The sequence below is a fragment of the Emericellopsis atlantica genome (genome assembly GCF_019669845.1).
Source record: "Emericellopsis atlantica unplaced genomic scaffold F5Z01scaffold_1, whole genome shotgun sequence".
NCBI classification, from domain to species: domain Eukaryota; kingdom Fungi; phylum Ascomycota; class Sordariomycetes; order Hypocreales; family Bionectriaceae; genus Emericellopsis; species Emericellopsis atlantica.
Genome location: NW_025764703.1, coordinates 1,420,251 through 1,447,842, shown reverse-complemented (window position 1 = coordinate 1,447,842; position 27,592 = coordinate 1,420,251). Strand labels below are relative to the sequence as shown.

At 56.1% G+C, this 27,592-nt stretch overlaps 11 protein-coding genes across 11 annotated transcripts; 5 read left to right on the top strand and 6 right to left on the bottom strand.

Moving 5' to 3' along the window:
- The first annotated feature begins 1,097 nt into the window (after nucleotides 1-1,097).
- F5Z01DRAFT_642795 (signal recognition particle, 68 kDa subunit) lies at nucleotides 1,098-3,351 on the top strand. The gene is made up of 3 exons (XM_046262670.1): nucleotides 1,098-1,370; nucleotides 1,424-2,566; nucleotides 2,617-3,351. The coding sequence occupies exons 1-3, from the start codon at nucleotides 1,180-1,182 to the stop codon at nucleotides 3,176-3,178; spliced, it is 1,896 nt and encodes a 631-aa protein (XP_046123220.1). The 5' UTR covers nucleotides 1,098-1,179; the 3' UTR covers nucleotides 3,179-3,351.
- F5Z01DRAFT_642791 (heat shock 70 kDa protein precursor) lies at nucleotides 3,352-5,982 on the bottom strand. The gene is made up of 2 exons (XM_046262669.1): nucleotides 5,758-5,982; nucleotides 3,352-5,680 (listed from the first exon to the last, which is right to left on the bottom strand). The coding sequence occupies exons 1-2, from the start codon at nucleotides 5,782-5,784 to the stop codon at nucleotides 3,671-3,673; spliced, it is 2,037 nt and encodes a 678-aa protein (XP_046123219.1). The 5' UTR covers nucleotides 5,785-5,982; the 3' UTR covers nucleotides 3,352-3,670.
- A 484-nt stretch (nucleotides 5,983-6,466) lies between these two features.
- Nucleotides 6,467-9,173, top strand: F5Z01DRAFT_642787 (uncharacterized protein). The gene is made up of 4 exons (XM_046262668.1): nucleotides 6,467-6,811; nucleotides 6,882-6,950; nucleotides 6,999-8,843; nucleotides 8,898-9,173. The coding sequence occupies exons 1-4, from the start codon at nucleotides 6,789-6,791 to the stop codon at nucleotides 8,980-8,982; spliced, it is 2,022 nt and encodes a 673-aa protein (XP_046123218.1). The 5' UTR covers nucleotides 6,467-6,788; the 3' UTR covers nucleotides 8,983-9,173.
- F5Z01DRAFT_35193 (FAD dependent oxidoreductase) lies at nucleotides 9,022-10,878 on the bottom strand. Its single transcript, XM_046259261.1, has 3 exons — nucleotides 10,574-10,878; nucleotides 10,414-10,525; nucleotides 9,022-10,350 (listed from the first exon to the last, which is right to left on the bottom strand). Exons 2-3 carry the CDS (start codon nucleotides 10,519-10,521, stop codon nucleotides 9,196-9,198), a joined length of 1,263 nt encoding a protein of 420 aa, XP_046123217.1. The 5' UTR covers nucleotides 10,522-10,525; nucleotides 10,574-10,878; the 3' UTR covers nucleotides 9,022-9,195.
- Nucleotides 10,879-11,052: 174 nt separating this feature from the next.
- On the bottom strand, nucleotides 11,053-12,150 carry F5Z01DRAFT_670007 (uncharacterized protein; the record flags this gene model as incomplete). The annotated part of the gene is made up of 4 exons (XM_046264503.1): nucleotides 11,053-11,183; nucleotides 11,236-11,653; nucleotides 11,708-11,961; nucleotides 12,030-12,150. 4 exons carry the CDS (start codon nucleotides 12,148-12,150, stop codon nucleotides 11,053-11,055), a joined length of 924 nt encoding a protein of 307 aa, XP_046123216.1.
- An 847-nt stretch (nucleotides 12,151-12,997) lies between these two features.
- F5Z01DRAFT_34943 (uncharacterized protein) lies at nucleotides 12,998-13,823 on the top strand. Its single transcript, XM_046259253.1, has one exon. The coding sequence runs from the start codon at nucleotides 13,093-13,095 to the stop codon at nucleotides 13,720-13,722; it is 630 nt and encodes a 209-aa protein (XP_046123215.1). The 5' UTR covers nucleotides 12,998-13,092; the 3' UTR covers nucleotides 13,723-13,823.
- Nucleotides 13,824-16,219: 2,396 nt separating this feature from the next.
- Nucleotides 16,220-18,715, top strand: F5Z01DRAFT_670006 (uncharacterized protein; the record flags this gene model as incomplete). The annotated part of the gene is made up of 1 exon (XM_046264502.1): nucleotides 16,220-18,715. The coding sequence occupies one exon, from the start codon at nucleotides 16,220-16,222 to the stop codon at nucleotides 18,713-18,715; it is 2,496 nt and encodes an 831-aa protein (XP_046123214.1).
- F5Z01DRAFT_34739 (uncharacterized protein) lies at nucleotides 18,583-19,551 on the bottom strand. Its single transcript, XM_046259245.1, has one exon. It carries the CDS (start codon nucleotides 19,454-19,456, stop codon nucleotides 18,857-18,859), a length of 600 nt encoding a protein of 199 aa, XP_046123213.1. The 5' UTR covers nucleotides 19,457-19,551; the 3' UTR covers nucleotides 18,583-18,856.
- A 31-nt stretch (nucleotides 19,552-19,582) lies between these two features.
- On the top strand, nucleotides 19,583-20,122 carry F5Z01DRAFT_670005 (uncharacterized protein; the record flags this gene model as incomplete). The annotated part of the gene is made up of 1 exon (XM_046264501.1): nucleotides 19,583-20,122. One exon carries the CDS (start codon nucleotides 19,583-19,585, stop codon nucleotides 20,120-20,122), a length of 540 nt encoding a protein of 179 aa, XP_046123212.1.
- A 66-nt stretch (nucleotides 20,123-20,188) lies between these two features.
- On the bottom strand, nucleotides 20,189-23,634 carry F5Z01DRAFT_34624 (fungal-specific transcription factor). The gene has a single exon (XM_046259236.1). It carries the CDS (start codon nucleotides 23,239-23,241, stop codon nucleotides 20,296-20,298), a length of 2,946 nt encoding a protein of 981 aa, XP_046123211.1. The 5' UTR covers nucleotides 23,242-23,634; the 3' UTR covers nucleotides 20,189-20,295.
- A 700-nt stretch (nucleotides 23,635-24,334) lies between these two features.
- F5Z01DRAFT_34606 (major facilitator superfamily domain-containing protein) lies at nucleotides 24,335-26,788 on the bottom strand. Its single transcript, XM_046259235.1, has 5 exons — nucleotides 26,331-26,788; nucleotides 25,961-26,270; nucleotides 25,848-25,906; nucleotides 25,736-25,775; nucleotides 24,335-25,679 (listed from the first exon to the last, which is right to left on the bottom strand). Exons 1-5 carry the CDS (start codon nucleotides 26,431-26,433, stop codon nucleotides 24,503-24,505), a joined length of 1,689 nt encoding a protein of 562 aa, XP_046123210.1. The 5' UTR covers nucleotides 26,434-26,788; the 3' UTR covers nucleotides 24,335-24,502.
- Between the last annotated feature and the right edge of the window lie 804 nt (nucleotides 26,789-27,592).

Genomic DNA, 27,592 nt, shown 5'->3' with positions numbered 1-27,592 from the left:
GAAGATGATAGGAAGTGAGCCTAGGACAGCAAGCCCTTCACTATGGTCATGCGCGTTGCTGGATGTTGTAATATCATGAGAGTGGTATCGAGATGGCGTGAAGATGTGATGAGCGTGCGTGCGTTTGTGGGCGAAGAAAGCGAGAGAACAATGATGTAAGAGGCCGCTTGAGGATCTATTGTGCAGAAAGAAAAGTTTCGGTGCTAATCATGAATCCAGAGGAATAATCAAGTTACTTTGAACTCATTGCCGAGCTCAAGTGCGGATGAATAACGACTGGAGCTAGCAGCAGGCCCGGGTGGAGGGCGAATAATAGAGGTGGGCAGAATTAGAAAACGCTCTTGAAAGGGTGAGGTTTCAAAGATGCAAAGAGCATGCGCTTCTTAAGAAGTCCAGACGATAAGTGACTCTTCTCTGAGGCTGGTGGCATCTGAGAACTCTTCGCCCAGGCGCTGCGTGAAAGCTCGACTGGACCGTGAAGATGATCCGCTGCGATCAGCAGCGAGGGAAAGCGCGGGTAGTAGTAGCGCTTGCCTGCAGTCGCAAGTCGTTGATGCTGGTCACCTGCACGGCAGTGTTTTAAAGGTGGTGTGGGGCCTTCCGCCGCTGCGAGTCGCCCGCCGTTCCCCTGGCTGGAGCGACGCGCGCAGCAAGCACGTGAGCAGCTTGCCAACAGCCAGGCCTGACGCATTTCACATGTTTCGAAGCCGTTGGCCATGGTAAGTTTCCTTCTACTCCGTATGGAGAAATGTAAGGTCGCATACTACGTGATACCCTATCAACCTCATTCGGGCGTAGCTACATGTACCCGTTATGTTCGTAATGGTGATATGAACGCTTTAAGTGTCCCGTATTGAAGGTTTCCTGGCGTCTTCGTCACATGTGAATGACAGACCAGAAAGAACCATATATGGCTGAAAAAAAGAAACCAAAAGCTTTTTTAGCGCAACACAAGACAAAATCCAAGTCTCTCGACGTACAATTGCTGCATCATCTCACTGTTCTCACATCGACTCGGCAGACCCTTGTTCTGAGATTACATAAGCAAAAAGCGACTTCCTGCCCCGCCATTGACTGCTCAGGCTCGCCCCTCGCCCAGCACAACCACACGTGGAGAACTTCAATCAGATCCCAAAATCTCAAGAAGGCGACGTCGTCACCGTCATACATGCGGCGACCATGGACATTACAATTTTCGTGGTCCAAGGGCGCGACAAGGCTCTCCTGTATGGGGACTATTCGACATACCATACCCAATGCTCCAAACGTCTTCTAAGCTGTCGCGCGAAGATTGGCATCGTGACGAAGAACCGGGGTAAATTCCACAAGCCGGAGCGTCTCACAGCTGAGCAAATTGGCGCAAACAGAGAGTAAACTCTAGTCCGTGCCGCATACTCCTGCGCTCATGCTGACATGCGCTTAGATATGTTCACCTTCTCCTGCTCGCCAGTGAGCGCGCATGGGCGCAAGCCATGAGCATGAAATCCTCTCATGCGTCCGACGACAAGGGACTCAACAGCCACGCTCGATCTCACATTGTCTCTCGACTCACCAAAGCCACTCGTGCAGCTGAGGAGCTTGTCGAAGCGCTCGGTGCGACCGACGAGTCTGGCGCGTCCACGACCGATGTCCTCGAGGCCAAAGCCTATGCAGCTATGATTCGAGCTGCGATGTGTTTCGAGAAGCACAATTGGGAGGCATGCCTGCACAATTACGCTACCGCTTGGATCGTATACAGTGCGCTGCAGTCTTCAACCAAGACCGATATCTACAAGGAGCTCCTTTCGGAGACAATCGATCCATCGATTCGCTACGCCGCCTACCAGCTGAAAACTCCCCGAACTACCCCAATCCCTGCCATCGCGCGCAAAGCTTTTCCTGAATCCGACAGTGCATTGGTCGAGAACGTCAATCAGCTCGACCCCGCCATCTTGAAGCAGGCGGACGCATCTCAGGACGCGAAAGGCGGCGAAACCATCCCCCAAACGCTGACATGGAGGTCTCGAGAAGTCAAGATTGAGGACGCTCAAATTGCCGAGGCATGGGCCGCCGTGATAAAAGCAAAGGAGACATTGTCGGAGAAGATCAAAGAAATCGACGATGATCATCACTTTGAGAAGGCTGCTGCGTACGATGAGATCCTTGCCACGACTGGCGATGCTGTCGATGCAACGAAAACCGCTATCGATGAGCTGCGCGCTGAAGGGGTCGGCTCAGGCGACCCCCGTATGCAAAGTCTACAGATCACGCGCACCGCTGTGAACTACGAAATGGTCAGCTGGCGAATCGGTCGCAACCGTGTTCTGACAGGCAGCGACGATGGCGCCGCAGAGCGCTACGGACACGGCAGGAGGCGGAGAAACAAGGCCAAAGCCAAGGATGAGCCTCTCAAGGATGAAAGAGAGCTGCCGACTTCGAAGAAACTCCACAAGTTCAAGGAGAAGGTGGCGCTGTATGACGGCACCCTTCAAAACTTGCAGACTATCAAGGAGTTGCCCGGTGTGGCGGCGGATGAGGAGCTGGCGGCGAAGCTCGATGCTTCCGTCAAGTACTTCGAAGCGCTCTCGTAAGTTCTCTGGATTCTGTTCTCGTGCGGGCCATGGCTAATGTGTCCAGCAACCTCTCTATTGCCCGCTCGCATGCCCTGGTGGGCAACGTCACGAATGCTCTTGCTCTCATCAACCACTCTCTCAAACTCAGCGAGCAGGCTTCGAGCCAGATGCCCGATCTCGCAAATGATCCAACAGGGCCACTGAACGTGGACGTGTCCGCCGAGTCGATTGCGAACCTCTCGGCGCTGCTGACCGGGGAACTCCAGCGTCACCGTGCCATTGTTCACATTGACAACATCCGCAAGGAAGAGATCGCAAAGGCTCACTCAGGCTCTGCACCTTCAGCGGCCAAGGTCCCTCTTGTGGAACGTCTCTACGACTATCCCATCGGAGGCGTCGACCTGGCCAACGTTGTCGAGTTTCCACCCAAAAGGGCTCTTATTCCCGTCAAGCCCATCTTCCTGGACGTGGCTTGGAATTACATTGGATATCCTGGCAAGGATCCGTTGGCTGCATCAGATGTCAAGGCTCAGAGTACGCCAACTGCAGCGGGCCAACAGGCGGAGCAGAAGCCAGAAGAGAAGCAATCGGCCAAGAGAGGTTGGTTTGGCTTCGGCCGGTCGTAGACCACTTGTTAGGTGAACAAACACCATGTTCTGTCATCAATGGATGTGGCATTGAAGTGCACATTGTACCCAGCGGTGAACATACATGTATAGAAGCTGTTGTATCTTGCAGATTTACAAGTGGTATGCATGTCCGAATAAAAAGGCGCAAAGTGCACTTGCCGGCCATCATAGTAGTGAGGAGGGGGGAAGGTAAATTATCATCTAGCTTGGCTGTTTGTACAAGTAATCCAAACCACCCCACCGAGGACCATTGCCCAAAAGTTTCGTAATACAATCCGTAGGTTCCTCGGAACAAAGTTTTGATGCACCAACGCCAATCCGCCAACCGTGGTATTAAAAGCAAGCGCAAACATGTAACGCAAAGGTAAGGCGGAAGTATGAGTACAGGATAGATACATCGAGCGGCGAGGCAATCCTCAACACGCCGCTCATATTCTCACAAACATTGGAAACATAAGCATGAGCTTGGTGAAGACGTGACAAGCTTTTTTAAGGCTTGTTCTCGTCCTTCTTCTCACCCTCCTTGGGCTGCTCAGACTCCTGCTGCTGCTCGCCAGCCTCGTTGCGGGCCTTGTGCATCTTGTCGAAGAGGTTCAAGCTGGCCATCTGGAGCTCGTCGGTCTTCTCCTTGATCTCAGTGGCAGTAGCGGTGCCCTCGCCAGCCTGGCTGGTGGCGATGAACTCGCGGAGAGTGGTGATCTTCTCCTTGATACCGTCGGCCTCAGCCTTGTCCAGCTTGTCAGCGTACTCGTTCAGAGCGCGCTCAGTGTCGTTGAGAACGCTGTCGGCACGGTTGGCAGCCTCAATGGCGGCCTTGCGGTCCTTATCGGCCTCAGCGTACTTCTCAGAGTCCTCGACCATCTGCTCAATCTCCTTGTCGGAGAGACCAGAGCCGGAGGCGATAGTAATGGACTGGTCCTTGTTGGTGGACTTGTCCTTGGCGTGGACGTGCACAATGGAGTCGGCATCAATGTCGAAGGTAACCTCGACCTGGGGAACACCACGGTGGGCAGGAGGGATGCCAACCAGCTGGAAGTTGCCGAGCATCTTGTTGTCCTTGACAAGCTCACGCTCACCCTGGTAGACCTTGATCTCGACGGCGGTCTGGAAGTCAGCGGCAGTGGAGAAGACCTGAGACTTCTTGGTGGGAATGGTGGTGTTGCGGTTGATCAGACGAGTGAACACGCCACCGAGGGTCTCAATACCCAGGGACAGGGGGGTAACATCGAGCAGGAGGAGGTCCTTGACCTCACCAGAGAGAACAGCACCCTGGATAGCAGCACCAATGGCGACAGCCTCATCGGGGTTGACAGACTTGGCGGGGTCACGGCCGAAGATGCTCTTGACGGACTCGCTGACCTTGGGCATGCGGGTCATACCACCGACGAGGATAACCTCCTGAATGTCCTTGGCCTGGAGGTTGGCATCCTTGAGAGCCTTGCGGACGGGGTCGATGGTGCGGCTGATGAGAGGATCAACCATCTTCTCGAGCTGAGCACGGGTAAGCTTCATGTTGATGTGCTTAGGGCCGGAAGCGTCAGCGGTGATGAAGGGAAGGTTGATGTCAGTCTGGAGAGAAGAGGACAGCTCAATCTTGGCCTTCTCGGCAGCCTCACGGATACGCTGGATAGCCATGCGGTCACCAGACAAGTCAATGCTGGAGGTCTTCTTGAAGTCCTCGACCATGTGGCGGACGAGGTGGATGTCGAAATCCTCACCACCAAGGTGGGTGTCACCGTTGGTGGCCTTGACCTCGAAGACACCGTTCTGGATCTCGAGGATGGAGATATCAAAGGTGCCACCACCAAGATCGTAGACAGCGACGACGCGGTCGGCCTCCTTCTCGAGACCGTAGGCCAGAGCGGCAGCGGTAGGCTCGTTGACAACACGGAGGACGTTCAGGCCAGCAATCTGACCGGCATCCTTGGTGGACTGACGCTGAGAGTCGTTGAAGTAGGCGGGAACAGTGACGACGGCGTTCTTGACCTTCTTGGACAAGTAGGCCTCGGCAGTCTCCTTCATCTTGTTGAGAACGAAGCCACCGATCTGGGAAGGCGAGTAGTTCTGGCCACGGGCAGCTACCCAGGCATCACCGTTGGTGTGCTGGACAATCTTGTAGGGGACCTCCTTGATATCGCGCTGGACCTCAATATCGCTGAACTTGCGTCCTATTAAACGCTTGGTGGCGAAGAGAGTGTTCTCAGGGTTGACGACGGCCTGGCGCTTGGCAGCGACACCAACAAGACGCTCACCGTCCTCGGCGAAAGCGACGACGGAAGGAGTGGTACGGGCACCTTCGGCGTTCTCGATGATCTTGGGGACCTTGCCCTCCATGATGGCAACAGCCGAGTTTGTGGTTCCCAGATCGATACCGATCACGCTGCCTTGCACCTTCTCGGTCTCGCCGGCGTTTGTGGACTCATAGCGAGCGAACTTGGCGCCGAGAGGGGCGCGAGTGAATGCTGATGAGCGAGCAGCGATGGGCGAAGCCCTGGGCAGCTGTTTAAACTGTGTTAGCGACTGATTCGGGCGCATTGGTGCGAAGCTTGTCGCGATGGGTGTGTCGCGTAACTTACAGCTCGGGAGAAGCGCGAGGCGAGCATATTGGTTGTGTGATTAAGGGTATACTATTGAAAACAACAAGAAGAGAGAAGATGAAGGCGCGCGTGATGGAGAGGGAGAAGAAGTTGGGGGAGATGATGGAGAATACAGGTGTGATAGAGGATGGGAAGAGATGATGAGAAAGGGATCGAAACAGCGAAAGTTTTTGACCCGAGGAAAATTAGCTCCCCGTCATGGAAACCGAAGGAAAGAAGCCGTGAGCAATCAGAGGCCGCAGCGTCGCGAATGAGGGTCCACCTTCCCTCCTGCACAGGCTGCACTTTCCGCCGCGACTCCCCGGCTATCCCCGGACTAATGTCGGCCCAGCCACTTGGAGGTCGGTCCAGTCGCGTGTGCCACACTCCAGTCGCCCAGTCGACGCACCAGCCACTGCGCCAGCTTGTTGCCGTAGAGCGCGCGACGATGTCCGCGTTAACGGACAAGCGTGAGATGACACTTGGTCGAAAGGCAATGCAATATGTGATCGTGGAAGCCTCAAAGCCATTGAGTTTCTGATTGCCTTTGCCTCTTGTATCTTAGTCCTGCGCGAGTTTAACTGCAAGTACGTACATACCTGGTAGCAGCAGAGAATCCTGCTCGGTTGGCTCGAGCCTAATTCCGCTGGCGGCGTCCAAACTGGAGAAGAGCCTCGGACGTCATCTGCCGCCTTCACAACAACGCTTTACACCATAGCAGGGTACCTTATATATCAACACTTTCCTGACTCCTCCCTGTTCGTGCTACTTGCCCTTCACCCCAAGCCTACGTACTCGATATCTGTGCAAAAACAACCTCGGCTCTATTAGTCTTGTTCCGACTTGCCAACACCATCCGCAGTGCATCCGCCTCGCCCATCAACGCTTACTGTACCGCCTACGACCGAGCACCACTGCACGACGGAATATCCAAGCCCATGATCGGCGCGGCGCAGTCTACTGCACCCATCACGTCTCGCGCCATCTTGTATAATCATAATCATCGACTCGACTAAACGAATCCCCAGAGGATGGCCGTGACGGACGATGGCTTGTTTGTCCCACTTTGCCGCTCCCAAGCGAACGGCCGTGAACGCCCAGTTTGCTGATCATCTGTACGACAGGCACTTTCCAAGTCAAGGCCTCGTCCTGAAGCAAGGACGAAAACAGTACCGCACGCCTGTGCGCTCTTTGTTCGTGGCGTCTTGCGGTTTCTGGTGCGCCAACTGACTGGGCTCTAGACATTGGCAATTGCGATCCCTGATAAGCGCCGACAAACACAACATTGTATACCTTCCCGGTGGACACGACAGAAATCAAGTCTTGCGCCTGAACACCGCGACCTGCGAATGCGACCCGGTCAAACTCCTGCCCTTCACCCCGCGATGTCTAGTATCCAACGGGACGTGGTTATGTTGCGGTGGCGAGCGCGGGGAATTCGTATCCATGAACATAGACGCTTCTGCGGGTAGCGATTCGGCCACAGGGATTGGCGATGCATTGGGCCTCGACCTCGATCCCGAAACGCAACTACCGTTCGGATTTACAACAGCGGATGCGGATTCGATATCGGGCTTACTTGCACACGGGCGAAGGTCGACCAAAAGCTTCATTGCCAAGAGTGCCAAGTTGACGACCAAGGGAGATCGAATCAACGGCATCACCATTTGGTCGCCCTCGGGGCGAGTCAAAACACACGACAAGGCATACGCCTTTCCCGTTGCAGTTCTGGCGAACAATGACAGGACCGTCAAGATTGTCGGCCTCCATTCATCGGAGGACAACGACAAGATCGAACCCCTGGCAACGATTCGGTACCCCGACTATGTCAATCGAGCAGTCATCTCGCCCGATGGGAACATTTTGATTGCTGTGCTCGACGATCCTTACATGTACGTGCACGTACGGGCTGAAGATGGGTACTCGTGGGAGCTGAAGCACAGAATCATGCTCAAGAGCCAAAAGAAGGATGACGAGACCCCTATGAACGGAACATTTGCCGCTTGCTTCTCTCCATCGGGGGCCTACCTGGCGGTCGGCACGCAACACGGATGTGTTTCCGTCTTCGATGCTCAGGACCTCCTTGAATGGGGTGGCGATGCCGTTCTCAAAACTTTCGAGTCGTCCAGGCCTTGGACCGACCACGGTGCTATTCGTGACATGGCGTTCTGCCCCGGCCCGTACGATCTTCTAGCATGGTCTGAGGATCGTGGTCGAGTTGGCCTAGCAGATCTCAGGAGTAATTGTGCCATCCGCCAGATTGTCGATATCAACAATCAAGCAGATTTTGAGCAGATCAACGTCTTGGATCGCAACACAGTCGACCCTAGACTGCTGGACCGCCGGGGCGAGCAACGCGGTTCAGCTTTGACCTCGTCGCTGGGCCACCTCTTTTGGTCTGATAACCTCAGACGGAATGAATCGGGGGAGGATCTGATGGACTACCGAAACTACCCGCTGACCCCGAGCGATACTGAAGTTCTCGAATCCGTACAGAACGAACGCCGGAGACGGGAGTGGGCTAGGGACAGGGCTGCTCAGGCACGTGTAGAACCCATGGCAGCCAGAGTACGTGACCTCGCATCTACACTTCGATACTCTGGAGGTCCGCGGCATGAGGATCCAACACCTCGGGAAGCTGGCACGCTCAACCCTAGCATCAATCGTGTGGCAGATCTCCTGGGGAACTTTCGCGAACAGCGAGCAAACGTCCGTGTACGAACTACCGGTCGTTTGTACCGCGATGTAGCTCGTGACAGCGGCATGCAGGCCACATCCTCCTCCAACCTGGGTCAGCTACCACCATCGACCCAGTGGGAACGGCCAAGAGTGGAGCGCTTAGATCCAGGGAATTCAGTACGAGGTCAGGAGCCATCTTGGATGGGCGTACGCGATCAGGTCAATGCACGTCAGCGAGAGCGAGGCCCGAATGACGACGGCCCGGACCCTGTGGACATGCTGCGTGCTATCATCCAGCAGCGCGAAGACAATCCCACCCGCGAGACACCAGACATGAGTGTGCAGGACGGACCGCCCTGCGATGACCATACCGCAGGCCTGGCCTGGAGCGCGGATGGACGTAAATTGTGAGTCAATCCATAGGGCCGTCTTCGTTCTGAGAGTATACTGACTAGTCGTAGCTATTTGGCTGCCTATAATGGCATTTACGAGTTCAAGCTTGACCTGCTTGGAAGGATGTTGTCACCGAGCATTTGCCTTCGCTAAATCGAACAGAGGCTACCCAAAGGCTACGGGCGAAGGTTTTCTTTTGTGTATGTAAACGAAGTTTATGAAACTGGCAGCGACCAGGCGCATAGGAGTTACAGATGTTGGAAACATTGGTTTGGTTGCTTTGACTCTAATTACTTCGGCGCGAGGACCTTGTCTTGATATAACCTATCACTATTGAACCTGCCATGATTGCTTGTCTTTAGCGCCTCATGTGGTGACATTACCATACATTAGTTTCTCGACCTGTTCACCAATAGCCAGCGAACTAGTCAGGCCGGGGCTTTCGATGCCCAAGAGGTTGATCCATCCTTCGTAGCCACCCTCTTTCCGGATCACAAAGTCCTGAAACCCCTTGCCTGTGGCGACAGCCTGACGATGCGCCAGCTTTGGGCGAATGCCAGCGTAATCAGGCTTTAAGCTGTCCACATCGACGCCAGGCAGGAACCTCTTGATCTCTCTCACGGCTTGTTCGAACCGCGACGTGTTGACAGACAGGTCGTTCGGGTCATCGACCCATTCCACATCCGGGCCGAACCTCAACCTACCCCCCAGGTCCAAGGTTAGATGCGTGCCCAACCCTCCGAGGCCCGGTTCAGGAGCCGGATAGATGAGTCTTGAGACCTTGGGGTGTGAGGACCCGTAAGAGAAGTAGTTGCCTTTGGCATAGCACAGCGTCTTCTTGTCTGCAGCCGGCACGATCATGTTGTGGACCTCCACAGCTCCCAGCCCAGCAGCGTTGACAATGGTCTCCGTCGTGACGGTCGATGTCTCGCCCGTGGTCCCATCCATGACCTCCACTTCCCACCCCGACGCGCCCTTGTCCCCGAGAGGCGTGATCCTTTGCACCGGTGAGTTCAGCGCCACCACGCCCCCATTCTCCTCGAAAAGGCCCTGGAGCGTGATCATCAACCCGTGCGAGTCCACGATGCCCGTGGTAGGGCTCTCGAGGCAGCCCTTTTCGGCGCGGACACCTTCTCCCTCGCGCGCAATCTCCTCCTGGCTGACCCATCGGACGGGAACGCCAATCTCGTCTCTGCAGTGCTTCTCAATCTTGTGCAGCGCGGTCATCTGCTCATCGTTCTGCGCCACGATCCATTTACCCGTGTTCTTGAACCCGACGTCATGCTTCTTGCACAGCTCGTACAGCAGATTCTTCCCCCGAATGCAGAGTGATGTCTTCAGGGTGTCGGTGCCATAGTAGATCCCGGCATGGATGACCTCGGAGTTGCGCGACGATGTCTCCGTGCCCACGGCCGGGTGGCGCTCAATGAGGAGAGTGCTGCTCGGGGGAGATGACGGCAAGGATGCGCGGCGCGTCAGCTGGCGAGCGATGGCGAGACCAACGACGCCACCTCCTATGACCTATGCTTCACTCAGTACATGTAGGGATTCACATGCTGGGGATGGGGGAAGGGACAGGCATACCACGTGCGTAAAGTCGGCTTTTCGAGCAGCCGTCGAGGTGAAATTAGATTTCTGATATGGAGAAGCAGTTGCTCTTGGAAGACCTCTGACGCTCGTTTTTAATATCATTGTGCTAATGAACGTCAGGGGATGAAGGTCGGGAAATCGGGGTTGAAGATGCCTATGCCGGTTATGTCGTCAGATGGAGAGGCGGGATCCGTCCGTATGCCGGCGAGGACCGCCAAGTCGCAGTACGTAAAAGTATTCACACAGAGAGCATCTAAAACCCAGTCAACACAAAATTGGCCGCGTTAAGTCTTAAGTAGCAGTCGATTGACTATTAGTTGTCGGGGACAGCGTAAACGCGCGACGGGCTGTTCCGTCGTGTGTTCCGAGGACCGACACTGACTATTGATAGTGTATGTCGGCTGGTATAGCGCCAGGAAGTCCATCTGATAACGATAGTGCGGCAATGTCATTTTCTCATCATCATATCATAATCCGCGTCTTTCTTCACGGCTCGTTGACCGACGTCGAGGTCGACAGGAAGTCCGCCCAATTCCACGTCCTCGCGTGCCCTACCAAGTAAGCGTGGCATGGGTGCGCCGCGCGGCTCTGGCATATTCCATCTTGTCGGCGATACAACCAGATACAAATCACTCAATCACCCTTATCCCCCTCCTCGGACGCATCCGCTTCTGCCACACTGCTAGTCGACCGGATCAACGATGACTGCATCGAGGGTGCGTTGCTCGCGGCACCTCCGCCTGAAGCTTCCGATAGTTGCTTTTCTTCGTGCAGTCAGTGACAAAATGCCCGCGACCCAGGATGGATGTGACGTACCTAACTCGCGAATCCGGTGTCGGAGCATCTGGTTCTCCCGGGTGAGCATCTGCGTCTCAGCCTGGTAGAACGCGCTCTCATCTCTTCCACCGAGCGCCCAGTCACCGCTCTCCTGACTGATTGAAGTAGACCTCAATCCTGGGGACGCGCCATTGCTAGGGGTTCGTGATCGCCGGTGCAGTTCTGCTCTCGCCAGGTCGCCCCCAGACAGACGGTTGTGCCGGAAACTGGGTGATCGCGAATATGAGCTTGGAGGTGCCGCGTGCTGCAGCGACTGCTGTGAGCCTTGGGGGATGGGCGTGCCCTGGATCGAGCGCTCTGATACGGCGCTGCTATTCTCGGCGAGAGCGGATGGATTGCTCTCCCGGAGACGACTCAGTTCGAGCTGTTGCTGTCGAATTTGCTGAAGCAACCGATTCTGGACATCTGGGTCAGTTCCGGGGTCAACAATCTCGGCCGTACGCGTACTCACTACTTGGGCCTCTTGCTCTGCCTCGAGCTCCTGATGCAGCTCACCAAGGCTAGGCGCCCTGTGATGGTGCGGATCGGCTGTAGTGGGAGATATCGCGCCAAGCTGTGGACTGACAACATGACTGTGCTGCTCGCTTGCCATCTCGCCTGGTGCAGGCACCGTGGGGTCGTTGTGCTGTAGATTCATGAGGATGGATCGTCGGCGGCCTATCTGAGTGGGAGATTGATGGCCACGCAATGAGCTGTTCGAAGAGCCTGGGTAGTACCGTCAGTTTGTGCTGTGTTTTCAGATTTCCGTGCACCCAGGAATCGTGGACACTCACGTCGCAATCCAGCGTTGAGGGTAGCGGCAGCCTGAAGCGAGACGGATGCGGACCGGGGGGAACCGGTGGGCGACTCGTCGCGGGGCGTGGAGTTGGCATGATTGTTGGAACCAGAGGACATTGCTGCGACGTAATGTACACCTGAAGGACAACCCGGACTAGAATCTCGGCTTTGATGCAGACGGAAAAAGGAGCAACCTGGTCAACGCTGGAATTAAGAGGTCGTCGGAAAGCCAAAAAGTGGCGTGGTCAAAGTTGCACGCGTGATCAATCGTCCGGCGTCGGATCAGGCCTTGTTCACTTGCTACTTGTGATACCTGCTTGGTTGTGCACTCGGAATAAGCCGATAGCGACGGGCAGGCCAGAGCTTGGACATGGAGCCTCTGGTATACTTGTCAATCATGTCTAATTGATGCAACTGCCAGTGAAGTCAACTCGTGGTGGAAACGAGTTGAGTTTATTTAGTGAGCCTGTGAAGCGCACACCCACTATAGGTCGTTCAGACTGTTATTAGTCACCTAACAATGTCCGCGCAAATGACAGCACTTAGCTGTTAGCTCCCCATCTGCTCAAGTTTGCCTATGAGTTTGTGGGAAGACAATGTCACAACACCCACTTTCGTCACAGGATGTCCCGTGGCAAAAACATTTTAATAGCAAACTAGGTCATGACATGTGGTTACAAGCATTGTCCACCGTACCACATGTTTATGTACAGTACCATCACAAGCAGCGGGTAGCTATTCCCGGACTACCCTATACCGCATATACATCAACGCTTCTCCATGTAGTGCGTTACTGTTCAATGCCAGGCATACATGCCAGGCTTGTAATCTGGGTACCCATCGCCTCATTATCTAGTCTGCCATTGTAGCTTGTAGGCGGAATGGCGAGCCCGTTAGGGTCTGGTTGTTGCGTATGTCTTGATCATCCTGCGTTGGGCGTGCCGTGTTGCAACTTTGGATCTTCGAGGGGAAGTGAAACCTCTGCTTGAGAATCAATATTTGCGAACGGTATGCCGTTATCTGCCTAGTCACGTCCCCAGCGTCACCTACTTGTCCGTGATGTCGGCTCACTTAAGTTTATGTACCTTACCCACGATCGTGCTACGAGCCGCCGTCGTTAACAATCGTGAGTCTCCACAACCATTCGCATATTGTGGGATGGCGAAAGTTGTGTACGTACAACGACTTTGGTGCCTTATCATAATCCTCAATAATCAACAAACGCAATCCCGAGAGGGAGACAAGCGGACTACTTCAAGTTATGATTCACCTACTACTAATAGCCCGAAAGCCTTCAAGTTGCTTGGATCCAGACGCAGATACCAGGTTGGCAGCGGGGGATTGTCGTCAGGGAAGATGGGAGACCTGTCACTTCTCTCGAGGCTCTATCGCCGTCCACAGTGTGTTACAGACCAGATCCGCGAAAGTGAGCTTGTTGTTAGACGACTGGGTCCCCGTGGAGAGATGCGAGTCTTGACCTCTGGAACATCGGTGAAGCTCATGACAACACTGTCCGAGTCTGCGAGGCCTTGTCGAGCGCAGAACCAGCTGGAGCTGGCCAGGGGTTCCCGGCTCGTCGAGGGAAAAAAAATTAGAAAAAAGGAAAAAGAAGCGTCCTCGTCAGCAGGCCACCAATCCCGAGGACTCGTACGTAGTACAGTAAGCCCAGACGAGGCCATAATAAAGTGACAACGCAAAGTCAAGTCCGTTGCCCGCATGACCTGGACACCTACCGTTAAGTAAGTTGTCCTTGTGCGTCCGTTTGACAAGGCGCAGGCAGCTTACGTATCCGTACCACAACGGAGGACCACAAGGAGAGCGACGGAGAACGAAAAGACATTGTCCTACAGTGTGATTCTGATTCACAATACCGTGTGGACCAGCCTGGAAACTGACAGGGACGCTATTGACCGGGCGCCGCCCGCGGAACAGGCGACCCCAGCATGAGCCCAAATTCTCGGGTCTGTCTGTGGCTGCGGTCCGTGAAGGAAATTTCACAAAGCCAGTGGTTGCACAAAGTCTGGGACTCTCGGTCGAATGAATGTTCACGAGTCTTTGCGGATGAGCCACGGCGGACACTCTCTACGTACAGTACGTAATGATTGCGATGCGAAGGCGTTTCGCGTTCCTGCATGCCGCTTGTTTCGTGCAGTACCTTAGCTTGGTTCCTGGATCGTGCATGATTATGTTGTTCGTGGGGCATGAAAACTGTTGGTGAGCCTCCAGGCGGGCGCGTTTGAACAGCTGCATGCCTCCGTCTTCGGCAATTGGCTTAGCCGATTGATTAGAGCCTAGAGGTCACCCCCGACCCCATGCACACGGAGTACTGGCGTACGGGTTAACGCACAAGTGCCGCAGCGTGCCTCCGAGCGCTGATTCAAGCCAAGTGGCACAGGTACACGCCTTCTGCTCGTCAACATGTAGACTAGTAGCAGGCAGTAAGTAAGTAGACGAGACTATCGTGACGACTTTCCGCCCGAAACGATCGGCGAGCAAAACGAAGCGAAAAGACGTGCCGCCTACGTTTGGCTTTGGCCAGCAACAGATCGGGAAGGTAACCCGACAGTATCCTCCATTCTACTAGTCTATTTTAGGTGCTCAGATACCTAACGGAGCCCACTCTTCAGGGACCAGACTCATCGATCGAGAAAACCTGACCCATGATTCCATGATGGGAACTTGGAAGACTTCTGCGCAATGTTAATCAATGCGGAAGCCTCGGAGCAGACAGCGGAGCAGCTGTCTGCTCGACGGTCCTGGCGAGCGACGATGCGCATGAGCGACAACTGTCATCACGTCCTGCGTGTCTGTGCCAAATGACCTAGTCCGAAGTCGCTATAATAAGGTACTTCAGGTACTAATACCGAGTGGGCAATATCGACAGGGTATACCTGCGAGACGCGTCCGCCTAATTTTGTCTTGTCGCCTCGTGATAATGCGGGCCTATGATTTGATGTGAGTCTTACTGTAATTTCGTGTCGTCTGAATAACACTGGATAAAGCGTGATGCATCGTAGAAACTCGCGGCGAGCAACCACGCAAACCCGGCGATGTGAAATAGCAGTATCCGTAGACGCGGACAGCTAAATACTAGTAGCACTGGACGAGCCTGGCCTTTTTAGGCCTCCATGCCGCTACAGGAACCTCCTTTAACTTGTCCACGAAAAGCCTTCTTAGCTTTCATCAGTGTACAACCAATTTGTGCTTCCGCGTGCCGCAGCAGTCACACAGTCACACAGTCACACAGACTGGACCTGGACGCTGACGGAGGCTACTTGCGCACTGTTTAACCGAGACCCCCTGTTAGCGCTCCCCTTTCACGTGGGTCAGGGAGGCACAACCTGGTCAAGGCAGTCGCAACCTTGCACGAACGGCAGGGACACCCACATTCTCAGTCTGACAGCCTGAGATGGTCAAAGCAACGAGGCAGGCGCTGCGCCCTCTCACTCAATTCACTGAGGGCATCCTCCTCCTTTTTTTCTTTCTCATGTTATGATCCTTTGTGATCGTGTACATCTCATCACAAACCATTCTGTATCGTTAACACAATCGTCGCTCATTTCAATTTGCTTGTTTCAATTTGTGTCTTAGGCCCAGCGCCACAGTAACACTGTCTCCCGACGTTGCCATTCACATCTAGCTGACCTCACAACCTCGACGACTCGCCCCTTTGCCTCCAGTCAGAATCGCATCACAGGCTGTTGTGTTCCTGGCCGAAGAAAAACGCCCCAGGATTTCTAATCGACTAGCGAGCACGCTGCGTGGTTTCTCAGCGCGCTAACAGCAACATCGGTGCATCGGTGGAGGATCGCTAGGCACTCCGTTCAAACCTTCTTTCACGTGGACTGCCACGGCCGCGTTTCGACCTTTCCACGGCAATCTGTCACGCGCTTTTCGATTTTGCTTCACCTTCAACCGAGTTCGTTGCGCCAGTTGGAGTTGTATGGCAAGGTCGCTTGGATTACCTTGACAGCCTTGTTTCATTCGTTTCAACTCGACACTATCGATCGCCCGACGTCGCGCATATTTGTAGCGTACTATGCGCCTTGCGCTGGGTTTCTTTAACCATCAGCACATTTCGAGCGAGCATTGAGACACTGATCTTCACCTTCGACAACCAACCAACAGCCCAGCACGGGTTACATTGAGCAATTGCGCATCGAAAAAGATGGCGACCATAGCCACCATGCCACGTGCGCCAGAGCCCGACCACATCGACACGATCCGATGGCGACCAGGTCAACAGCCTATAGACCTACCGATCACCGAAGAAAAGACAACTACGGATACTGTATCGCCGTCTCGTAACGAAAAACTAGCACGGAGGGAGTCGCGGCTGGGGCTGCGGAGTATTTTTGGGCGCAACAAACCAGCTCGACACCTAGATACCCCAGTTACCCAGCATGTGTCAAAACAGCCCGGTCAGCCCTCGAGTCCGAGTGGGACCACAACGCAGGGCATTCCCTACTACAGCCTGCCACCTGGAAGGCCAATTGTAAAAGGTCAAGTCTCTCGACCTCTTTCAGTCACCGCTGAGGATGCTGAGAGTCTGCCGCCTTTGTCAGCAGACGCAGATGAGACACCGAAACCCAAAGCACCCGTGGGAAAGTCAGGCAAAGCCGGTTCTCAGTCATGGCAGGTGCCCCCTTTTCACAAGGCATGCCCAGAGGCCGCACAGCACTCGAATCTGCCTGCCCCAACTGTGCCGGCCGACCTGATTTTGCGGTCTCACGAACGGAAGGCAGCCGAAGCAGCACTTGAGGTCAACAATGAGCAGGCAGCCGATAAGGCGAAAGGCAGGAAGAAGCCCCGAAGAAACCGGGCTGGGACGATTTCGGATGCCGAATGGACGAAGAAAACGTACATCTTGCTCGAGTCCGGCCATCTGCTCGAGTACGCCCAGGAAGGACCTTTCGACCGCATGCCTGAGAAAGTGCTGCGTCTCAACCGCAGCTCGGCAGCCTTTGCTAGCGACTTGATCCCTGGGCGTCATTGGGTACTGCAGGTTTCTTCAATCATGGGTGCCGAGGGCGCAACAATGACCGACGCGAACAGAGGCCTTTTCTCGAGGCTCCCCTTTCGTGGTGGACATGACAAGCGACATGCGGCGAATATGCTCCTTGTTTTTGAAAGCGCCGACGACATGGACTCGTGGCTGGTCAACCTGCGATCGGTGATCGAGCTACTGGGTGGCAAGAAGACGCTTACAGAGACTGGTGCGCCCAAATCGGAGCCAACCACTCCCCTGCGGGAGCAAACTAGCCAGCGCACACTTCTCGTTCGGGAGCACGACCGCCATTCCAGAAGTATACCGGAAGACCAGACTTGGGAACAGGACTGCGCGTGGCGCGAGAGCAGCGACACATCTGCTGTTCCCTCGCTGACCCCGCGGGACCGATCTCTAGATGGCATGTCGGCGACGAACAGTGTCGTTTCCCAAGACGGGCACCAGCTAGACAGTCTGCGCAGCAGCGCAAACCGACTATCGTGTGTTTCGTCGGGGCAAAGGACGATGGTCACCTCCGCCGATTCCTCCCCAGCGTGCTCGCCGACGACTGAAAATTTCCCATCGCCAGTGGAGGAGCCCACGAGGCGCCACCCCGAGGTCAGCAATAGCGACTCGAGGTTGCGCCCGAACGCGACAGCCATCGTGGACCGACGCAAGTCCTTGCAGACCATGACGCCGTTTGTTGTGGAACCTCAGCCTACATCGGCGCAATCACAGAGGCCTCAATCGTCACTCATCGGCTCAACGTCGCCAGGTTTCGCAGGGCATGTTGTGGCCCCCAACTTCAGTGTCCCGCATTCATCCAACCGCCGATTTTCTACAGCACGGCTACCGACTGTGGAGGCGTCGTCACATATGCAGCCCTCGCCTGTTATCTTCGAGCAGGCCGAGTCTCCGGCCCCATCGCGCACAGCATTGCGGAAATCACCGGGGGCTATTCGTACATCCCGGCCCCTTTCCATGGTGCTAGACCAGCCGACGCCCCGGTGCGATCAACCTGGGCGCCCAGCGACTCGTCACGGTGATAGCTTAAAGGCTGGCGAGGCCACGGAGGAGACCCTGCCACTGCCGACGCGCAGATCTGGGGCGGAAATGGTAGACCTCCATTCCCCCACACTGGGGGCACTTGACCCAGTCCGGGCAGCGAGTCCAACCCTGCCTCAGCAGACCACATTGAGGACGAGCCCCCGCCGGCTGTCGAGCATGGGAGCTTTGCGCGCCCATAGCGATCCGACTGACCGGATGCGACTGCGGCCCCTTGGTTCATCGCCAAAGCGAACGTCGGATACAGACAGGTGCCATTCCACAATCGTTACGTACGAACGCGCCAAGACATTCGCACATATACCAGGCCGACTGTCGAAGAGAGCCAGTATGGTGTCGACACCCAGTAGCTTCCCGCACTCACCTCCCAGTGCGCCGCCACCTAGCATGCCACTGCCCCAGATCCCTCAATCAGGCAGTCGGCTAAAGGCAGATACTAGTGCACATGCTTTGTTCAACAGACGAAGCATGCCACAGCTCTCCGAGGGCCCACCGCCGATGCCTCCACCAACATGCGCTTTACCACCTATTCCACAGAAGGTTCTGCAGGGCCATGCTGTTCAAAACAATCATACCGACCACATGTCTACCATTGTGGACAATGAAGACGACAAGAGCAACTTCTTCTAAGATTATGCGTTCACAAACGACTTTTCTTTTTCTGTACAATCCATCACCGGTCCAAGCCTTCCGCGTACGGCAATGACCCCAACCAAATTTCTCATGTCTGTTCAATATAAAGGAGGAGATTAGATTTCAGCGGTTATCTGGTCAGGTTTCAGGAGTCGAGGGATATGAAAAGGGCAGTGACGAAAAGTTCTTAGAGAATGGTTGCCTTTGGGAAGTGTAGATGCTCCTCGCAAGGAGTAATGATACCCGCTGTTGCAGACAGCTTAATTGACGACGAAGCCTCGGGGCCTTATCATACTTTGGCCTGTGTGCGAATGCATGTGTTGATCGGCTTTTGAAGCCCCAGTCGATGTTTCCATGTGGTCTACTCCGTACGGTAGCTTCAATCACAAGTACAGTGACTGATAGTGACTTACCCTGAAAGTAAATATGTGGCTGGTAAACAAGCCCCCCGTTGCCCCGCACCGCCACCATGCTGCGTCCAGTCTTGTCCTCCCGAATCTCACCTGCAGGAACGACTGACTGGACTTGCGCAAGCATCTTCCCTGCCACATCCAGGGCCGCCTTCTCTCTTTCCTTTCCCCGTCGCGAACGATCAACCGCATGGCGTGCACATTGTAATGCCCACGTATCCCGCCGACTATAGCACCTGGTTTCATCTGAATCTAAAGCCCGACGACTCCACACACACAGACGAGCAAACGACATGCGCGACGAGGAAACCCCATAGACGACAATCATCAGCCGCTTCCCTAAGTCGACTGACGTGAAGGAGACGGGGGCGCATCGTCACGGCCACCAGCAAACACCAGGATCACTGCTGGGATACGTATCGATTCTGTTCTATTACACCTACCCGCCGCCATTATGCCGCCAACACTGCTGTCGCGACAGTCGACCAGCGACGGCGACACCCTCATCATCCCCTCCACCTACGGCGCGCTGCACTCGTCTCTACACCCGGGCATCATCGCCGGCATCGTCCTCGGCTCCGTCGCCGGCTTCCTCCTGCTCCTGCTCCTCATATACTCCTGTCTCGGCTTCGGGCCCATGGTCTCGGCGAACAAGGTCGTCGTCGTCGAGGAGGAGATGGAGGAGCCGCGTCCGCGCTCCAGGAAGAAGCAGCATCGCCACCGTCGACGGGGCAGCGCCAACGTGCGCGTCCGAGAGCGGGTCGAGGTCCGGACGAGATCAGGCGGACGAGGGGGCGATGGCCCCGTGATTGTGGAAGCGCCGGGCCCCGCGCTGGAATCGGATGAGGAGGATGAGGTGGTCGTTATCGAGGAGCATGACATACCGCCGCCGAGGAGGGCGAGTCGACGCGGGGCGGGCGGCAGGGTGTATCGGGACGTGGATGTCGAGGACATGAGAGAGTACAGAGGGTCTAGGAGGAGTCGAGATTACTGAGGAAGATTTGGAAAGCGAGCTTTGTTTTTGATATTTAGCGGCTGGATATATAGTTTCTTGAGATGTCGATATGACCTTCACGTCCATGGGGATATGTACAACCACAGAACAGATTTCCCCCCCTTTTTTTTTTCTCCCCCGTCTCCGTCGCTAAATGTAGTCACGCCCAGGGTTCACAGACCCATGTTCCCGTTGGGACCTCCTCCGCCTTGCTGTTGTGCGCCAAAGAAAAAGGTATCAAAGGGGTTCATCTGCTGATTGTCCCCGTAGTCATTCGGCAGGCCTTCCCAGTTGATGCCAAAGCCAAGATCGACCTGGGCCTGGTCGACGCTGCCCATGTCGCCGCCGTTGGGCGCGGCGCCGAGGCTCTGCAGGAAATCCATGGTCTGCGTATCCGGGTAGTCCATGGAGCCCTGGAGCCCAAATTGCTGGCCCATGAACGCATTGTTCCCTGCCGGGTGCGAGTGAAGGCGTCGCAGCGGCGGCGGTTGGGGCTGCCGTTGGCTGTTGTTGGGTTCTTGCTTGATGCTGGACGCGGGACTCACCGCGTGGTTGTCCTGCGAAGTCATCATGTACTCATTGTCGTAGCCACGTGCAGCAGCAGCAGCCTGCTGCGACAGGGCCGGCGAGTGCTTGGAAGCCACGTCGCCGCCTTGCACAGACATGGGCGGTGAGGATAGTGTGTCGGAGAGGGAGAGGTCAAAGTGGAAAGGCTGTTGTTGGTGCTCGGATGGGCGGCCTCGGTGCTGCGATTGCTGAGGCGTAGGTGTTGAGGGATCCACCGCAGAGGGCCAGTTTGTCGATTGCGTTCTGTGGTGATGGCGCGGGCGTTGAGCGGCGGCGGTTGCCATCGATGCGGACGCCTGGGCTCCGAAGCCACCGTTCGAGCTGGCCATTTTGATGGTCGCCCTCGCCGTCCTGTCAAAGGCGTCGCGGCATGTCTCGGCAGGGGGGCACTTGTCGATCATGTCGGTGAAGACGGACTTGGCCGCCAGGACGGTAAAGTCCACCTCGTCCATGGTCAAGCAGCTGCGTACTGTGTGTGAGTGCCAGATGGCGTACAGGTACGAGATGCCTGCCATGAATAGGTGATGTGTCGAGAGGTAGGTGTAGCTCACCAACCCCGTAAGATGGAGCTGCCGATATATCCTCAAGATTTTCTGTCCTGCTTCCGCTACCTTGAGGTAGATCTTATCCTCGTCCTCTCTCGATTCCGCCGTGGTGAAGCCTTGGGGGCTATCCACCTCGTTTGACGTGTTGTACTCGCCCTCAAACATGGCTGGCACGCTCAGACTCTGGCGATAGAGGGTGATGATGGCCTGCCAGTAGTTCAGCTCAAGGAATTCTGTCGAGAATGCCACGCCCGTCTCGTGTCGCGTCGGCGCCGATTGCTTCCAGTTGAATAGTCTCTCATCGATGCTGCGCCGCCACGACCGGAAGGAATCGAACTGCACCAGGAATGGGGACGGGAGATGTGTGTGCATCTCGGGGTAGATGGTCCCTTGCGGACCCGCCTTGGCGATCTGTGACTGTTGGTACTGCAAGACCTGTAGGATCTCCGACTGTAGCATGCGGAGGCGAAAGTAGTGATGCGCAACATGCTTGTAACTCGGCAGCATCTCGTTGTTCTGCGGCTCCATGATGCCTCCGGGCGTGATGTAGTCGTCGTCCAGTATCGAGGGCAAGTCTGTCGTGATGACCTGGTCGCTGATCCCAAACGGCCGTCCGACGCACGTACTCACGAGCCGATCAAACGAGTACGTGCACCACCACAGCCGCCGCCTCATGTCGCGTATCCACTGTCGCCTACCTCGCTCCTGGGCACTGCCCTCTCGAGGTCGCGTGCTGTTGCCGTCCGTGACTTCGCCGTCCAGCGGCCCCTCTGGTAACGCTTCCACGTCCATGCCATCTTCACGATGCAGGCCCAGGTCCACGGCCAGTCGCACTGCCACACCTATAATGTACCACAGCCCTGGCGGCACGGGCCTCAAGAGCGCAAAGTTGGCCAGAAGAAGCACTGCCTGCAGGACCTCCAGCCCACCGCCCGAGTTGCTCAGGCAAGCCTCGAGATGGACAATGGCACTCGCATGGTACTCCTCCGGTTGGCACTGCCCGCCGTCGACGGCCATTCTCGACGTTTCGCTCTTGACTGGCTCCCCGACAATGACTCCGCAGCCAATCGCAAACACCATGTTGAGCACATAGGACTCTCTTGGGCCCAGTCCCTGCGAGGGTTGCGCATATGCAGCCTCGAACATCTTCATGAACTCGCCTCGGTGCATGATCGGGATCTGCGGATTCGCGTGCTCAAAGTACAGGGTGACGAGCCGCATGCCCACCTCACGGCTGGGGAACGTCGCAGGCTGGATGCTCGGCTTGGTATGTAACCCAAAGAATGAATCCCTCATGGACGTGCCGCTCGCGCCGCCGGGGTGTCGCCGGTCCTGCGGGTGCCCACTCTGGTCAGAGACGGAGTACTGCACGGCCGCGAAGACGACCCGCGCAAACGACACGCCGGAAGCGGAGGCGAGGGATTTCGGTTTCGACGAGATGTTCTGCATGGCGGGGCTGTGTGCGCTGCCACCCGCCGAGGCCGAGGCAGACGCCGGATTCCTCTTCTGATGGCTGAGCGTCTCGACGGCTGGGTTGCGCGGCCTCGCATCCTTGCCAGCACCGTCCTCGCCCTTGGCCGCGGGGCGCGAGCAGTTCTCGAGGTTCTCCGCCGCGGGGAAGTCGATGCCGTGGTCCCTCAGGAGCCCCTCGAGCTGCTCCACCCTGGTCTCCAGATAGAAGACGTAGCTCCGTGGGATCTCCTTCTTGGTGATGGGGTCGTAGCCGACGCAGGCGACGTTGGCCTTTGCGCAGCTTGCGCAGCTGGGGAGGCGCTGGTCGCATCTGTTCTTGCGGAGGCGGCAGCGGTTGCAGGCGCTGACGTTGCGGAAGTTGCTGCTGGCGGATGCCTTGGAGTCGGTCGACTGGTGAGGGGACGGCTGCTCGGCAGCGGTAGCGGTGGTGGTTGTCGTGGTAGAGGTCGTTCCGACTTCTTCGAGAGACGACTGTCGTTGGCGCTTGGAGGGTGGGGGTTGCGCGTAGGGCGATGAGGCATCTGGGGCGCCCATGGTCTCCCGTCAGCGAGAGGTCTGTTGCAGACACTGCTGGCTTGGAAGGGAGGGGGTGCCGAGCAATCGATCGATGCTCAGGATGAGATTGTCTTTCTATCGTGGGCAGGGCGCGCGGTGCGAAGGAGTGGTAGCCATGTCTATCGTTTGCCGCGATTCGTAGTTCATGTGCTGTCGAGGGCTAGTCAGAGAGCCAGCCGGTACGGTACGTAGAGTCGCGCGAATATGGTCAGGGGTGGGTGTGTGAGAGGTGGCTGCGCGCCGAGGTTGACGGGAGGTCGATACGTGTGGTTTGATTATCGTCGTGGGTTGGAGAGTCTTGGGACCGACCGACTTATCAATCAGCGTCCACCGATTGGGGGTCCAACTGATAAGCAGCACCGTGCACCAGCATCACGCACGTCCGGCCTTGTCGTTCGCCCCGCATTGCCTGCGTCGTTAATCGGCAGCTCGGGTTTATCAATGCATGCATTACATTTCCTCATTACTCGATGCTCGTGCAGGGAGGGAGTGAGGTGAGTCCGTCCAGCTCAGTTCACGCTGTGGCGCAGCATCAGCCACACCACGATACATCAGCCACCGCGTGGGGTTGAGTACCACCCGCGTGTAAGTGAGCATTTATGTACATGTAGCTATCAATTATATACAAAGCATCACCACGTCGTGCAATGAACAATGAGGATATGTAAGGTGGATTCATTACTAGGGCTGTCCAGTGCGTCGGATTGCCGGCCCTAGGTCCCCCCTCTTCAAGGCCGCCCTTGTCCTAGATATCTAAATGCCCAAATGCTACCCCTTTGCAATGCTGTACTCCGTACCTCGCTCCGCGAGAGGCCGTGGCAGGCCCCCTCGTCGCTGGATATACTGAAACCGCCCAAAGGGATAGTCCCAAATGCTCGCGGTACCAGTGCCCAAAAAAAACCATCGTCTATGTTGAGAAATCCACGCTCGTACCAAATGTGACCCAGAATGCTGCTGCGAAGGAAGAGAAGAAGAAAGAAATCAAAGAGTTGCAAAAAAAAAAAAAAAAAAAAAAAAAAAGGTAAGAAAGAAGAAAGAGAAATCGGCGCATAGCAAAACGCCGTTTCGAAATCGCTAAATCCAAGGGGGTATTCGCCACTGCATTAAGCAAAATGCATAGGTAGTGAATGAGAGACCGGTCGACAGTCTAGCCCATCCATCCAAAAAGGAGTATTACAAGTCGTAATTCCTAGTCTCTTTGTTTTTCCAGGTGCCAAACGCAAGAGTCGTATGAGTTGCCTCAGACGCTGTCGTTATCGTCGTAATCATTCAGGAGCCTCTCGTTCTCCAGAGAGCCCCTGCTGCTGGGAGGTGCAGACACCTCATCCTGGACACCTCCCTCGGTGATCTGCAAGCTGAGGTAGGCACCGGCGACCGTGATGAGCCCGCTGAACCACCACGCAAGCCCGGAGTAGCCTGTCTGCAGACCCAGCGAGTACAGAAGCCCGGAGATGGTGGGACCCAGCGCGCGGCACAGGCTCGCCGTCGACGCCGCGATTCCGTTGATGGTGCCCAGCACCTGCTTGGAGGGTGCCGAGTTGGCCAGCAGGATGGCGTTGCTGGGATACGCCATGGTCGAAAAGGTGCACTTCCAGATGACCAGGATGTACAGGGCCGGCATCACCATGTTCTTCGGAAGCAGGACCAGGTACGGTGTGACCAGGTACAGGGCAAAGTACGAGAGCGCGATGATCCGGAAGAGGCGGAGCGAGCCGAGGCGGCGTGTGACCGGCGCCACGATGAGGTAGTTGGAGACGAGCGAGTAGATGCCCTGCACCGCCATGATGACGCCAATCGTCTTGGTCTCGAGGCCAAACCCGTCGACAAACTTGAAGGGCAGCTCGACGTTGGGGTGTTTTGGGGGCGCCGTGCTGAGGAAGACGGGCAGAAGCTGATCAAAGGTCATGGTGTGGAAGGCCAGGATGCCGTACGACACAATGTTCATGATGACCGGCTTGGTGAAGATCTTGAAGCCAGGGCTACCGGGCCCTTGGAGAGGCGCGGCCTCCGCCGGCTCGGGGGTCGGTTGAGGGGTGAGTTGAGGCGAGCTGCTCTGGCTCTGGTACTCCGGCAAGCATTCATCGTCCGAACCCTCGTCGCTAAGCAGCGCATCTCGACCGAGGAGGCTCCCCTTCTCAGGTGACGCTTCAGCCGACGAGAACCGCCCGAAGCGGGGGCACTTGGATGCGAGAAAGTCGCCCAGTTCGCGTCCGCGGTCCCGTTGGTGCTTCTTGGTCGCATGCGTCTCCTCGAGGAAAAGAATGCCAATCACAACGCCCACAAAGACGGTGGCGGCGCTGAAGAGGTTAGGCAGGAGGTAGGGGAACCGGTCCCAGATTGTGCCGCGGGCGAAGATGTCGGGATAGCTCACGCAAGGGCGGGCCAAGGCACCTCCAATCATGGGTCCAACGATGGATCTGGTCTTGTTAGCTGACTTGGTCTCGCCAGATGTCAGCAGGGTAATTCGGCTTACCCAATGCACCAGACCATGGGCATGATTGTGTACGCTCGAGCTGTAAATCGCAAAAGTCAGTCGGGCTGAGCTCAAAGTAGGGCATATTTTCTGCGTAACCCGGGATGCTTACGTTGCTGCTCTTTGACGGTCACCAGCTCCGCCACAGTTGTCTGTAACACACCAATATTCCTGAGCCCCATTAGCTTCCATTGTCACACGCAACAAGGCAGCCTGGCAACATACCCGTTCAGTAAGCCTCCCAAAGCACGTGCAAACAGGGCAACCGGTAGGCTGGGGGCAAAGCCAAAGATCAGCACACTTAACGCAGTACCCGCGAGCCCAAAGAGAAGAACTGGCTTGCGGCCAATTCTGTCACTGAGCCGGCCCCAAAGAACACCAGTTGCGAATTCGGCGAGTGTGAAGGCGGAGGTGACCATGCCGGCGTAGACGGAGATCTTGCTGGCGTCGCTGGTGATGTGGAAATCCTCAATCATGTAGTAGATGTAGGGAAAGATGGACATGAAGGCAATTGGCTCGCATATGCGGCAGCATGCTGTTTCCGATTAGCCTCCGCACCTGAGAGAAACGTCCCGACCTGTTGGCTGTCCCATACCGAGCACAAACATCTGCCGAGCAGGAAAAGGAGGCGTGACAGCCTCAAGGCGTCTATTGGCGCCGCGCCTTCGGCGGCTGGCGACCGCACCGTATGTTGTCATGGCGGGCGACTCCTGGCAAAACTATGGGTGGTTCGGAAGACCCAGGCACCATACAAAAAAAGGTTCCTGGTGGTGAAGAGCTCCCCCCGTCGCTGGTGTTGGAGACGCGGATTGGTCGAGAGTATGTTTTGGTCGGCTGTTGAGATGCAAGCGTCGCAATATCGGGCTTTCCAGACTGAAGTAACGTGGAACAACAGGGCGTAATAATATGGTTGCGCAAAAGTCGGAATGACAAGCACAGCGGATGATGTCAATTTTCGGTCCGGGGCTGAGATTGTCTCGGTGCGGAAAAGGTGTAGGCGGCGCCGGATGTGGTGTAAGTGAGCAAGCGCCGAGTCGGATGAGACAGGCGCCGTTGCGACGGACGGTTGTAAGACAAGGCGGATAGCTGCCGAGTTGCACAGGGAGAGAGGGCGGAAGCAGACCAGACTAGTAGTCAGTCGTTGCAAATGTCAAGAAGGACGTGATTCTCAGAACAGGAGGGACGAGTTTCCAAGGAGAGGCGGAGGGGCGCGATCTAATATAACACAGTCGGGCCCAGGAGGCGCTGGCAATGCGAAAAAGCGACAACCCTGTCACCGACTGGAGTGTTCCCAAGTCATGAGAGAGCCAAAGGAAAGGGCAGCGCTATCCTCCTATCCACACATGCCATCCATCCGGGGTTGTTGTTAGTGAGCCCGGTGCGTGGGTACGACCCATACTGCGGGGATCCTATCCGGTATGAGGCGAAGGACTGGACGTGGGAAGGGGTGTCTTCTGAGAGATGAGGGCGGTGACTTGAGCCGACCAGGGGGGTCCCCTCGTGTCAGTCATTGTCTGTCTGTCACGTCCGGGTACGTACACTGGCGAAGCCGGCTGGGCTGGGCTGAGCCAGCGCAGGCAGACAAGCGCAGACCCGAAAAGGCGGTCATTGATCTGCTGGATCTCCCTCCACCAATCCCGAGCCCAACGGGCGTCCGTTCGTTTACCGCCTTCTTTTTCTTCTCCGTGACTCCCTCCGTGGAGTCTCCGTCCGTCAACAAGAAGATGCCACAGAGCGAGCAGCAAGCACAGCGGGGGACAGAAACAAAGGATCCGGCCGCCATTCCATTCCACCCCCTCTTGCGTGTACAGTACTGATCACTTGTGCATACCCGTCTGCGCCTGTGCCTGTGATCAG